The sequence below is a fragment of the Hippocampus zosterae genome, chromosome 9 (assembly GCF_025434085.1).
Source record: "Hippocampus zosterae strain Florida chromosome 9, ASM2543408v3, whole genome shotgun sequence".
In the NCBI taxonomy this organism is placed as follows: Eukaryota; Metazoa; Chordata; class Actinopteri; order Syngnathiformes; family Syngnathidae; genus Hippocampus; species Hippocampus zosterae.
Window position 1 is genome coordinate 18,205,704 of NC_067459.1, and position 13,069 is coordinate 18,218,772.

At 41.4% G+C, this 13,069-nt stretch overlaps 2 protein-coding genes across 7 annotated transcripts; both read left to right on the forward strand.

The window, feature by feature from the left end:
- The first annotated feature begins 1,374 nt into the window (after positions 1–1,374).
- rassf1 (Ras association domain family member 1) lies at positions 1,375–8,850 on the forward strand. 3 transcript variants are annotated; one of them, XM_052075624.1, is made up of 7 exons: positions 1,375–1,749; positions 3,414–3,878; positions 4,878–4,990; positions 6,084–6,188; positions 7,273–7,555; positions 7,690–7,748; positions 8,355–8,850. In XM_052075624.1, the coding sequence occupies exons 2-7, from the start codon at positions 3,611–3,613 to the stop codon at positions 8,502–8,504; spliced, it is 978 nt and encodes a 325-aa protein (XP_051931584.1). In that variant the 5' UTR covers positions 1,375–1,749; positions 3,414–3,610; the 3' UTR covers positions 8,505–8,850. The 3 variants fall into 3 exon arrangements, with proteins under 3 accessions (XP_051931584.1, XP_051931583.1, XP_051931582.1); XM_052075623.1 differs by having other exon boundaries at positions 1,379–1,749; positions 3,414–3,848; positions 7,633–7,748; XM_052075622.1 differs by having other exon boundaries at positions 1,385–1,749; positions 7,633–7,748.
- A 669-nt stretch (positions 8,851–9,519) lies between these two features.
- On the forward strand, positions 9,520–12,421 carry tusc2b (tumor suppressor 2, mitochondrial calcium regulator b). Of its 4 annotated transcripts, none has more exons than XM_052075594.1 (4): positions 9,520–9,665; positions 10,130–10,358; positions 11,084–11,204; positions 11,663–12,421. In XM_052075594.1, the coding sequence occupies exons 2-4, from the start codon at positions 10,210–10,212 to the stop codon at positions 11,726–11,728; spliced, it is 336 nt and encodes a 111-aa protein (XP_051931554.1). In that variant the 5' UTR covers positions 9,520–9,665; positions 10,130–10,209; the 3' UTR covers positions 11,729–12,421. The 4 variants fall into 4 exon arrangements, with proteins under 4 accessions (XP_051931554.1, XP_051931552.1, XP_051931555.1 ...); XM_052075592.1 differs by having other exon boundaries at positions 9,528–9,810; XM_052075595.1 differs by having other exon boundaries at positions 9,531–9,830.
- Positions 12,422–13,069: the final 648 nt, after the last annotated feature.

The following is a 13,069-nucleotide window of genomic DNA, read 5'->3' on the forward strand; positions in this document are numbered from 1 at the left end:
CACCTCGGCTTCACAGTGCAGAGGTACCGGGTTCGATTCCAGCTCCGGCCTCCCTGTGTGGAGTTTGCATGTTCTCCCCGGGCCTGCGTGGGTTTTCTCCGGGTGCTCCGGTTTCCTCCCACGTTCCGAAAATATGCATGGCAGGCTGATTGAACACTCTAAATTGTCCCTAGGTGTGAGTGTGAGTGCGAATGGTTGTTTGTCTCTGTGTGCCCTGCGATTGGCTGGCAACTGATTCAGGGTTTCCCCCGCCTACTGCCCGGAGACAGCTGGGATAGGCTCCAGCACCCCCCGCGACCCTAGTGAGGATCAAGCGGTTAGGAAGATGAATGAATGAATGAATGAATGAATGAAAAAGTTGATTCATTAAAGTTGTACTATTCAAAAAACTGATCTGAAAACTAATAAGCGTCCATCATATCTGTCTGACTATAATACAACTGCCTCCGTTTTTCACGATTTGGGTCTGAATCTCAGGTCTGGCCTTAATTAATGTATGCTGTTCGTTCTCCCTACACTTTTTGGGGGGTTTCTTCCTCGCATATTCCAAGATCTTGTATATATATTTTTTATTATTCATGATTCCACCTTTTATAAAAGACAATCTGCGACAGAACATCTCTTTTACAATGGTGACCTTGCCAAGACGACAAGCGCTATAGAAAATCGATGGTTCTATGAATGTTCTCTCAACTTTCATTTCTATCTGGAAGTTCATATCAGTGTATATTAGAATGTTTAACAAAAAATTTAAGCTTATGTGCATGTTTTACTGAATTCATGTATTAATTTATTGAATTGCTTCTTGGTGGATGGTCTGCATTCAGAAAAATATCAATAAGATTGAGCTCCTGAGGCTACTGCATGTTCGAATGGATGTACACGCCATTTCTCAGACTAATAGCACCCATTCCACAACCCACAACTCACTGGTCAGCTGTCCTCTAGTTATTGTGCTCCAATTACTGTCAAATAAGCTTGTGACTATGTACCGCCAGCACACACTTGTATAAGACAGTCAACAGATTGCAACTAGTTTTTTTACCCCAACTAACCAACATTACTCCTTAACATTGTGAAAATGTTGTCCTATACAAGATCTAACTTGATCACAAAGGAATCTTCTTATGCATATTAATATTATAACCGCCCCATTGAGGAAAATATCTTGCAAACTATTAACGTGCTGTTTTGTACCATATATGTAATACAATAAAGGGAAGTAAACATAATTTAGAGATATTTTTAACCAATAATTAAAAAATAGTATTGTATTTGAAATACAACTGGTTCCTTGCTGATAACAGATCTGATCTCCATATTGGAGCCTTGCGGGGGTTTTCCTTTCTGAGTGATGTCCATATGGGGCAAAATGAAATATTTAACAGACTTTTAAATTTTTTTCCCTCCGGAAATTGAATGTTGTGCATTTGTTATTTAAAATATGAGAGCGGTGATTATTAGCTGCGCTGCATTTACATGAATTGGTTGCTGGAGATGCTGAATATCAGAAGACGAGACGCCGTGTGTTTTCTTCAGGGATTTGCGACAGAGGGGGATTCCTCTCTATATTGGATGCCGGATAGGCAGACGGGATTAGAAAGTAATCCCACATACTCGCATTGTGCATGCGCAAAGTGAGGTGAGTGAGTGTCGCGAAAAGGACCGTCTGCGGTGAACTCTTCGACAAATTGCCTTCTATCGGTCTCCACTTCAGTCCTCCGGGGATGAATTGATCAATGAATCAAGGTAACATTCTTTTATTTAATAGATCAGAGAATGGGTTTTTGCGTGCTTCCCTGTTTTTATCATTTTCAAATTTAATCCGGGTTGTTAAAACCACCGAGCGTTTGCAATTTATGCGCGAAATTACTGCACATTCTAAACGTTTATTCTACACGTGTCAGGCTTTTAAACACTTGATTGCATACCAAAAAGTGGTGCAGGAGTACAATGTTCTCTTGTTGGTTGCTATAACTGCACAGTGCAGTGACCCACTTGGCGCTAATAGATCCCGGGTTGTTCATATGCAACTCACAATGCAGCCCCACTGAAAACTATGCCGCCAAGTTCCACACGTAGAATGAGCAGATAGAGTGCATCAAGTCTGTTTGTTGAATGTAGGCAGTCGCTCATACTGTACAAAGTGCATTTAACAATCCATTTCTATCGCAAGATGAGCACACTTTTGCATGGGGTCACCTGCCCTTTAATGACATGGGAGCTATTTTTTTTTTTTTTTTTACATTTAGTCGGTTGTACAGTGTACTGTACTTTGTTGTATATGGCCATCAAATCTGTGAAGGAATCGTTGGCTTCTGAGCAAGAGAAATGCTAAGACAAAAATGTAATCGTAGCTCAGTTAATTGGTCAAATACGTATGAAAAGCCCATGAATGGATGTTCTGTTCTGTTGAGTTGTTGAATTGAAGGAAGCCGATTTCCCAAATTCCAGTGATAAAATTCATAAACTTCTCCAAACCCACATGAGCAAATTCAACATTCCATTAAATTATAATTTATCCAGATGTATTCATTTATCAATCAGAGTTCACTTGATTTCATTTTAACACTGTTTTTTAAATTTACAGAGCGATCCTTTTTGCCTCAAAATTTAATTTATAAATGGATCTCAGCAAGAGATGTTACAATGGCGGCATAATCAATCACACCAGCACAACACGACATATGTTAAAAACCAGAGTATTAGACTAAATATTTCGCAGTATACAATGATGAGATCGATATGCTCTATTTTCCTACATTTTAATTGATGGTTGCATAATTAATTGTAACATATGTTTCAAAAGAACTTCATAAGCAAATGCAATGCATCAGTATTTTTTTTTCCCAGAAAATGCTGAACAGATTAAAAAAAAAAACATATTACTCCTCAAAAAATTGAGAGATTAGCCAACATCCCCAGAAAAGCAAATAATTCACACTCATGTTAAAGAGGTACTGTAAATTTTCTAACATTTCAGGGTTGGCACACCTAAAATCCTCGAATTGAGGTTGAGTTTGGTGTGTGCGTGCGTGTGTGTGTGTGTGTGTTTGTGAAGTGGCTTTTACTCTTTGACCTGCTTTTCTGTTGTTTTGTCCCCAACATACAGCACACGTCAGTTTTCCAGTCAGTCACAAGTAGTGAATAGTATCGAGGGTCACGTTTGGATTGTGCAGGATTATCCTCATCCGTTTTCGCATGAATCCTGATATCAGATAACAGAAGTTAATCTCTTGTTATTATGGCACACGTGAGTGACGCTTATATTATAAACGACAAATGTCTCCAACTGCCATAAAAGTGAACGTTTCACAGTGGAAGATGTTGTGTTGCGGTTCATGCATTCAAGGATGCACTCTTGCGTGAGTTTGTGCATGAATTCAAGCAGTTGCTTTGTTTCATCTCCTCAGGGCTGGTGGTGACCCATGCTCCTCCGCAGTACACGAAGCTGGCAACCAAGCCAAACATTGTACTTTTTTCCACCCAAATAAACACATGAATGTGACGTGCTCAACTACATTCACTGAGTCCTGAAATACTGATGTGGTCTCAAGTTTACGGACGGCGAGAGCTAACTTGACATGCCCGTGACTGGGTCTGGGGCAGAATGTCTAAATGTGAGCTGATTGAGCTGAAGGATCTCAGTGTACATGATCCCATCGAGCTGGCGGCCCCTGGGCCACGCGTCGCTCCAAGTCAAGCCAGTCACTTCCACATCGTCCGTCTAGTTGGGGATACCGTCAGCATCGAGGCGGCGTCAGGAGATGCCGGCGCGGGTCATGACTTCCAGCCCTATGGTCACACTCACCTCTCCTGGTGTGACCTGTGTGGAGAATTCATCTGGGGTCTGTATAAGCAGGCGTTACGCTGCACTAGTGAGTACTCTGCATATTGTGTGAATATGTTTTTATTGAGGAATAAAACATTTTAGTTATGGTGACCCTGCAGACCGTATCTTATGTGGTCACTGACTAATTTCATTTAAAGAAGAAAAATAATGATCATGAAAATGTTATCTGTCTTCATTGTATTCTCGCGAGTCCTTCAAGTCATAGTCAGTGTCCAAGCAGTGAATTTTGGGAGTGTAAAATGGAGTAGTGTGTAGCAATAATCCAATCTACTGTTTTTTTGACATCAGACAGCAACAAAAATTGTGGGGAAAAAGGCCAAAGTACAAGAAAAAAGATGAATATAAGGCTTAGTAAATATAAAGAATTTTATTTGCCCAACTTGTACTCTGATGATAATCTCTTCTTGTAGTCAGCGCTTTAGGAGAAGCTTTTTAAATTTGAGGGAGAGTTTGGCTATCACAGCCTGGTCATAGATAATAGATTATAACAATCTAACCTAGAGATCACAAAAAGCAACCGTTTTTTTTCCCAATATCATCCAAGTGAAAAGATTTTGAAAAACCTGTAATAAAATACTGTACAGTTAATAGAATCGGAAACAAAATGCAAAATGCATTATAATCATCCAAAACAAGCCCAATTTGCTTCAAGATCGGCTTCTAAATTAAATTGAAGCCATTTTCAAACTTTGTGATTTGGTGTGATTCTTGTTGAATAAAATCACATCAGTATATGAGGTTGATCTGTCAATAGTTAGCCAAGTTGTGCACTGGAGGCGATGACCTATAAATCATAGAGGGACTAAATCCGCAACAAACTGGGCAGAATGACAGGCCTGTTTGTCATGTTGAGTCATCACGTTCCTGCAAACAGGAGCCCTGTTGATGATGACGATGATGCGTCATGAGAATATGTGTGAAGTGATTTGGAGCATATCAAATTGAATTCAACACATTTCCAGTACAGTTTAAGATGAAGCATTAGGATCCCACAGCCAAAGTCGCATTCTCATTCTCTCGGCAGATTGCAGCTACACTTGTCACCAGAGATGTCGACCGTTCATCCAGCTGGACTGCAGTGCAGACAGAGGTTTGCCAGCAGGGCAGCCGGATCCAGTCGAGATGGACACAAATGTGGTCAGGAGCAAAAATTTTGTTGTTTTTTCCAATTGCATTTTGTTCAAATCAGATGTTTTACACAATTGTTTCTGTGTATGGCACTATAGATCAAAGCGCCGCACCGATTGTATAGTGCGACCATATGTCCTCCATGGTTGCCTTTTATGCCCTTTCATTCTTTTGTCATCTCTTGCGAATGTCATTAAGGAGAGTGTTGATGAGAGACAGTGGCTTGACGACACTCTAGTAAAACAGCTGTTCTGTTGTTGAAATAGAACCTATTCAGGCCTGACATCTGATAGTCAACCACACTTTATTATAAAACTAACATTTTTATTTATTTAGAAAGATAGCTTTTCTCTGTTGAAAAGAATGAATTCAGTTGAGTTATAAAGATGAATGCTCACATGAATCGTGGAGAAAGTTTTAAAAGGATTTATGTTGGTTTGAGGGGTTTTTTTTCTTTTTTTAACATCACAAAAAACTCGCATTAAACAATGGGTGTGTAGACTTTTTATATCCATTGTACAACCACAACAGTAAAGGTAGTGTGAAAGTGACCATTTCTTACGGCGATTATTCGCTTTTTAAAAGCAAAATAGTTGATACAGCGATTGGATTTGATCATTAGATCAGAAAGTGCAAGTGTCACAACAAAACGGATGAATGCGTGCAATATCAGAGGCACGCGATCGCTCTCCTACCTCACAATGGACAATAACGTGCCGTTGAACAGGCTGTTTTTTATGGTGGGTTTTTATGGTCAGGGCGCAGCACATTTTAGTGTGGTGTCCAAATCAGATTGAGGAGAAAAACACTGAGCACAGAGTGGTTAGTGTCACTACGTTTGCGTTTGAGAAGTTGCGCATGAACCTTTGCGATGACTTCAAGGAGCAGAGTAGCGCTCAGTGACTCTCCAGCTGAGCCGTATTTTACTGCAAGTGAATCTTTCCGTCATCGGGTCAAAAGGGAGATGGTGATTTATTTGTTTTTTTTAAAACAAAAGCAATATTTGTTATGTGTTTAGTCTGTTGCGTTGCTTTTTCTAATCTTCAAAAATCCAGACAGATTTTCTCCTTTCACTAAAATGAAGCTGCTGGTTTCTTGTTAGGATGAGCAGACTGACTGGCGCAAACAGGAGTTAAGTGTTGGCGAAGTTCATCAGAAGGTCAAGGAGTACAATGCCCAGATTAACAGCAATCTCTACATGGTGGTGGTGAGATCATTTCTTTTCTTTTCTTATGGCATCTCTCATTCAGTTTGATGTAGTATTTATGTGGGGGGGGGGGGGTGAGCATATTTTACTACCTGTGCGCTTTTATTTTTTATTAACAGACAACAAATAACTCACAATTTATAAAACTTAATTAAGATTTCCACGTCATGTCAGTTTTGTTACTAGGCAGATTTTGTATGGCAGATGCTCGTCACAGCCACAGACACCCATGATGGAAATAATTGAATATATTGCTCTGCATTAAATATTAATATACCCTACTCACAAAAATGTTGGTGTATTCGGCTTTCGGGTAAAATATACTTCATTTGTCCTTCTTTCCAATTTTGATAATGAAACTGTTGAACATTGTATTACTTTCAGAATAGTACATTTCCAAGGAGGTCCACTCGTGAGCTTTTGTGGGACTCTTCCAATTCCTCTGTATCTCTGTTGCAACCCTGCTGATGACACGCTGTGGCGCACTAAATTGAGTGGCCACTTCCCCCTCAGTCTGTGAGCAACCTCTCAGAAGCCTTACACTTCGTGAGGCAACGCTGATCAAAATGACCAAATGTGTGCAACTTCATAAAGAGTACTAAAAAAATATTGAATACCTGGACATACAGATTCAAAGGTTTAGAGAAGGTCAGGTTAGGTTACAGTGAATTTTGAATGGCTGTGGATTTTGAGATTACATTGGGTCATTTTTACAGTTGGGTTAATTATTTTGAACCTGCAGATTGGATTAAAGATTGGATTTGGTGGTGGACCAAAACAGTGAAGCTGGTTGCCATTTTGGAACATTTTGTGGACTGAAGTTTAAATAAATTTATGTTCACGGCACTGTTGGACATGGCAATTGGGGCTCAGTACCTTTTGGACCCAGTGCTGGAATAGTTACCGTATTTTATCCAGTTTGGGTTACTTTTAACCCAGCAGTTTTAAAAGTGTTTTGAATGAAAGGATAATAATCTAAAAAAATAATAATTTGTTCATCTTTTTCATCTCTGTACTACATTTCCCCAGTGTGGGAAAAATAAAGGATATCTTAATCTTAATCTTAATCTGTCCTCCTTTGAAGAATAAAGATGGCTCCTACACTGGTTTCATTAAAGTCCACTTTCAACTAGTCCGTCCCATCACCCTGCCACCTTCCCGGAGCCCCACACAGGAGGAGCGCGAGTACAGCCGGCGGCTGACTCGACGGACATCGTTCTATCTCCCCAAAGACTCTGCAAAGCACCTGCACATAAGCTCCCAAACACGGGTACGAGAAGTCATCGAGGCCTTACTCAATAAATTCACAGTTGTGGACAATCCAGCCAAGTTTGCCCTGTTTGAACGCGCCGACAGACAAAACCACGGTAAGCTCTTTGAATCGGGATAAACAGTGCTCGACTATATGCTGACAACTGTTCTATGGTGTGGTTTGTTCTATCAGTGTCCATGCGGAAACTGAGCGACGACGAGTATCCCCTCTATTTGCGCTTGTGTGCAGGACCAAGTGAAAAAGTCTTGAGTCTGGTCCTCAAAGAGAATGAGACCGGCGACGTGAACGTAAGATCATACGCTAAACCTGATAACGACTGTAGATAAATGTACATGTATCGGCAGAGTTTTTTCTGGCTCAGAATGAGGCACAGGTGACACGATTCTGATCATTCACATTGGTCTTAATACCGCATCTACTACAGGCTGAAACAAATACTTACGCTGTGAAGTCCAGCGGTGACTCTCCGTGTTATAAGTGCAAGCTTGATATTAGATACGCTGAAACTCTTCAGAACTCACTTCACTATAGCAGCACGTTGACAAATAGGATTCAAGTCTTCGAAAAAGAGGCTTCATGGTGTTTAAAACCACGCCCAGTTAATATTTACTGTCAAACTAAACATAAAAACAGAGGAATTTACATGTTGAGTGTTTAAAACAAACACATAGCAGAGCCTATAATGCGAAATGCATATACAGCATACTCATTTAACAACAGATATTTACTGTAAATACAAACAGTGCAGCAACACATTTAAGTGGAACGATTCAATTTGGTTTAATTTGATGGAATCACATCATTTAAATCAACACCTGTTTCCCAACTGATATCCTTTTTGTTACCGCCTACCTGTTGAGTATGAGTACTTTAAATTGTGTTCCTCTTCACAGTGGGATGCCTTCAGTTTTCCAGAGCTGTGCAACTTCCTGCGTATACTACAGCGTGAGGAAGAGGAACATGTCCGGCAGATAGTGCGGCGCTACGCTCGCACCAGGGACATGGTGAAGCAGGCCATGGCGAGGATTACTGCTCCTGCTTGACGTTTGGGTGGGGGCAGGGTTGGGGGCGGTTAGTAACAAAGGGAAATTTATCAGGCGTGGACATTTTTGAACAAAGTTTACTAAAAGTGCAGAGACAATGAATATTAAACTTTCATCTCATGTTTCTTTGTGAGTAATGTGAATCGTTGAACTGGATTCCATTTTTTTCTGAGAATAATGCTGCTTTGTTTATATTATTTATAGTTAGTTCAAAACCACATTTAGTGTGTAAACTTTATATTATTGTAGTTTTGTTTAGGTCAACACACCTCACAACTTGGCACTTTAGAGAACCTGTGGAAATGCGTGTTTGTGTGTGCGTGTTTAATAAATTTATGATATCTAATCTGGTCTTTTGGTTATTCATAATAGTGAGTTGTTTGGTAGTTGGTGTGGTTTAAGTCACATAACTCACTATAATGTAAGCGCATGCATACGATTTTTAATTTTTATTAATTGTTAAATAAAGTGGCGGCCCGGTAGTCCAGTGGTTAGCACGTCGGCTTCACAGTGCAGAGGTACCGGGTTCGATTCCAGCTCCGGCCTCCCTGTGTGGAGTTTGCATGTTCTCCCCGGGCCTGCGTGGGTTTTCTCCGGGGGCTCCGGTTTCCTCCCACATTCCAAAAACATGCACGGCAGGCTGATTGAACACTCTAAATTGTCCCTAGGTGTGAGTGTGAGCGTGGATGGTTGTTCGTCTCTGTGTGCCCTGCGATTGGCTGGCAACCAATTCAGGGTGTCCCCCGCCTACTGCCCGAAGTCGGCTGGGATAGGCTCCAGCACCCCCCGCGACCCTAGTGAGGATCAAGCGGCTCGGGAGATGAATAATTCCATGAATGAATGAATATTAAATAAAGTATGTATCCCTCATATGCACATCAAGAGATTTGAATAGGTCACTCTCCAGTGTTACATTGAGCGGTTTACTCCTGTCCTAAAGGGGGCGGTACGTTTCATCGAGGCGCCTTCATCAGCCATCAGAGAGCGAAGAAGCACGTCCGAATAGCTTTCGAGGCGCCTTCATCAGCCATCAGAGAGCGAAGAAGCACGTCCGAATAGCTTTTCACGCTAGCTACCTGTCTTGCTAGGTCTGGTGCAATTCACCCAAATTTAGAGAGCTGTTAGAGTGTGTCAAGAAAAAACGGTCAAAAGCCACGCTCGGTATGTTGTCGAGGAAGCTGAATTCCACTGCTGTCATCTTTTGTAAAACGTCACTTTTGACAGCGTCATTCTGTAAACCAATTAAGTGCAATTTGACCTGCGTTAATGTCATACGTTGTCGTGTTGCTGTTGTGTAGTCGTGTTGGTGAGTGGAAAACGTGTCGTGTGAGTATGTTGTCAATAGCTTTTGTAACATGAGGACAAGTTACTATCGGTAATTTAAATCAAGCCGAGCTAGCCTGGTTAGCTGCACCTTTCCTTCTGACACCTCGGCGAATGTTTTTGAGCTCAACGGAATAACATATCATCCTTCCCGTTCCTTTGTTCGTCAGCGTGACTCAGTGTTTCTGACTGTTTCCCTTCAATTTACCACCATTGATTTACAAAATAGCAGTTCAGGATCCGATGTATGCATCATGTCAACCGCACTAAAATGACTAAACCTTCTCCCTTGGATCTGTTAGTTTCCCAGGTATCACATCCAGCGTGGTCACATTCAACTGATAAGAGCAACGCCCAAGTGAATTATGTGCTGCAGCTGAAGATGGGTGGTAGCGGCTCCAAATCCAAAGGATTTTGGCCTTTCTCTGGCTCAGGCAGTGTTGACGACCAATCCAAAGATTCAAATGAGCAGTCACTAGCAAGAGCACGAAGTTTCCCTGGCGCAACACCTTTTGTGTTTACCAGGCGAAGGTGAGTGAATAGAGCCTCGATAGGACTATTTGACAGCTCACACCAAACTATTGCAATTAAATTCTTGTACTTCTGTTCCTTCAGAAAACATTCACGCACATACTTGGTTCATATGAGCTGGTAATGTTGACAATGAGCAAGTTTGAGTTAAGGTTAGCATAAGCCTTGACACTTTTCACTGTCTAAATGTACACACTTAAACTGTTTGCAAGTGTCGGCAGCCCTTCTTTTAGAAACCAGAGTCAATTGCTACAAGCAAAACATTGGATTCTTCTGAAGTAGCCTTGAATTAAAGAACGAAAAACCGCACCATCCAGCTGAGCCGTTAATGCTGAGACAAAGGTCAAATTAGTTTGGATGTCTGAGTGAGAAATCTTCGCCCCGCTCTTCATTCTAATTCGAAGTAAGAATGAAGTAGTTCGGTAATGATAGTTCGGTAAAAAGCCAAACTTCCAAAGTCTCTGTGTCCTACTCCCTCTTTACATGGCTGTATAATTTTAATAATAGTTAGGAAAGCTTGCCCCCCCCCCCCCCCCCAGCCATCGTGATCTTGGGCTCAGGAGGCTCACCTTTCTTGCTCAGGCCATCCAGGGGTCGAATGGGAATAGCTGCCTTGCGCTCACCTACACCCCACATGAATGATCAACACACCTTAAGCCTTTAAATCTGCTCGATTTAGCAATGCTCAGAACATCATGAAAGATTTACTCTTGCTGTCTTTGCAGCTCTTTATTCTTCGATGAAGATGGCGACCTGGCTCACGAGTTTTACGAAGAGACTATTGTGACAAAAAATGGCCGTAAGAAAGCCAAACTGAGGAGGATTTACAAAAACTTGACACCTCAGGTGAGGAGGTTGTATGTTGAAGTTTGCGATGGGTATTGGACAAAATTTCCTAGAATGACTGTGGGTGGCCCAAGTTCTCGTGTGACTGTGCACCAACGCCCGCCTCCAGCAACTATGGCGGAGGCGGGTGTTGGATCTGGGCTTCTGTTCCATTGCAGAAGGTTCTACCTTGCCTTGTTTTTGGGGGGCACTCTAAAGATTACTGTGGAAGTGGGCTCCAGGAAGAATAGTGATGACATCTGCTCAAGCTAATGGAGCCTCAAAAAAAGGTTCAAATTCCAAGTACCGGTACTCATGTGTGTGCGCAACAGAGATTGGCTGAGCCATCAGTATGCATGCACCCCACAATCGCTGGGCCAGGTTATACAAATTGAGAGTGAATAAAGTGAATCGCTGCAGTTTATGCGCCAAGTACTATGCGCTCTATTAAAATTACACACACTCTTTGTCTCTTGCAGGGAATCATAAAGCTGGACCTCCCGTGCATCCATGTCGATTTCCCCGTCGTCCTTTGTGAAGTCTGACAATGTCCAAGAAGTGTTTCTAGACAACCACACTTGTGTCAGCGCCATCCCGTGGTTTTTCCCCCGTGCAACCTGGAAACCAGAAACTTTCCGATAACACGCCACACATCTCTTGATATCTTTGAAGTGCATCCGTGGTCAAGACGATGTCATGTGAGCTGAGCCTCTGCATGTGATCTGTTGTTAGCGACGCTTTATAGATCACCGATGGGAGAGATGTAAGACGGTGCCAAGTTGGCAAAACGTACTCGGTTTACATGGTGTGTATGCATGTAAGTGTGTTGTTGCAGACACGGGCCGTGTTAAACTCCTGAATTGATTGCTGCAGATTATTTTCAGGTTTGGTTCTCTGAACTCTTCAAGGGGATTATACCAATTCCTCCCCGTGTGTTGTATTATCTCGAGAAGAAAGGTAGTTGCACACTTAAGCATTTATTCTTTCTTTTTCTTTTTAACTTTGCTATGCATGGGAAAAGGATCAGATGGTTGATTGTAATAATGAAGGGAGTAGACAATCAGTAGCCCTCCAATTAAACTGAATTGATTCAATGATTTTGGCTCGATGTCACACTGTAGTTACAAGATGAGGAGAGACATCCGCCGTGAGATCCGAGTGTGTGCTCTGCTGCTTCCGCATGCGATATTTCACATTTAATTTATTATAACTTTTTTAAAAACACATTTTAAAATGCCTCACTGTGTTTTGGTCTTTCTTCTTAGATGTAAAGTTTGCTTTGAGTAGTGTGAGGACATACAGTTCAAATGGGTCACATTGATAAGATTTTAATTCCTATGTAGCATATTGTGAGGAGTATCTGGTTTTAATATTTAGTCATTCAGTTTAAATTCCACAACATAAAAGATGAACTTTAATTCCACTCTAGTAATAGCGTCGCATATGCGTGTAATTTATCGTAACCAAAATACCCATGTAGCAGTCCAAGTGTCTCAAATGAGCTATTTGACCATAATCCAACCTAAACAACATCAAATTGCACCATACCTCGATTTTATGCGCTTGACCCCCACTGATGATTAAGATCTGAGCCACCTGCAAAGGAAATTGCAAGGCCAAGCAAATTTTTTCAAGGGCAGAGTTGAGTGAGATCTGTGAAAGTCATTAATGTTGCTTCCATGGGAAAATGTTTTCTGCAAAGCTCCTCAATATTGTTATCTTTAAAGGATAAAGGGATGAATAGGTGTACAGTACTGAAATCCAATCCCATTTTATTACTTTTTCCAAAATGATTTGTGGGCATGTCTGCATAGCCATCGGCGGAATCACTACAATTACTGAATTGTGTTTACGTCCACAGTACTACAATTACTTTTTGACAGTCA

Coding starts and splice junctions, on each gene's coding strand:
- rassf1 (XM_052075622.1), top strand. CDS start 3,611: ATGTCTAAATGTGAGCTGATTGAGCTGAAGGATCTCAGTGTACATGAT. Junction 3,879..4,877: donor GCAGGCGTTACGCTGCACTA/GTGAGTACTCTG, acceptor TTCTCTCGGCAG/ATTGCAGCTACACTTGTCAC. Junction 7,749..8,354: donor ATGAGACCGGCGACGTGAAC/GTAAGATCATAC, acceptor TCCTCTTCACAG/TGGGATGCCTTCAGTTTTCC.
- tusc2b (XM_052075592.1), top strand. CDS start 9,771: ATGTCATACGTTGTCGTGTTGCTGTTGTGTAGTCGTGTTG. Junction 10,359..11,083: donor TTTGTGTTTACCAGGCGAAG/GTGAGTGAATAG, acceptor CTGTCTTTGCAG/CTCTTTATTCTTCGATGAAG. Junction 11,205..11,662: donor ACAAAAACTTGACACCTCAG/GTGAGGAGGTTG, acceptor TGTCTCTTGCAG/GGAATCATAAAGCTGGACCT.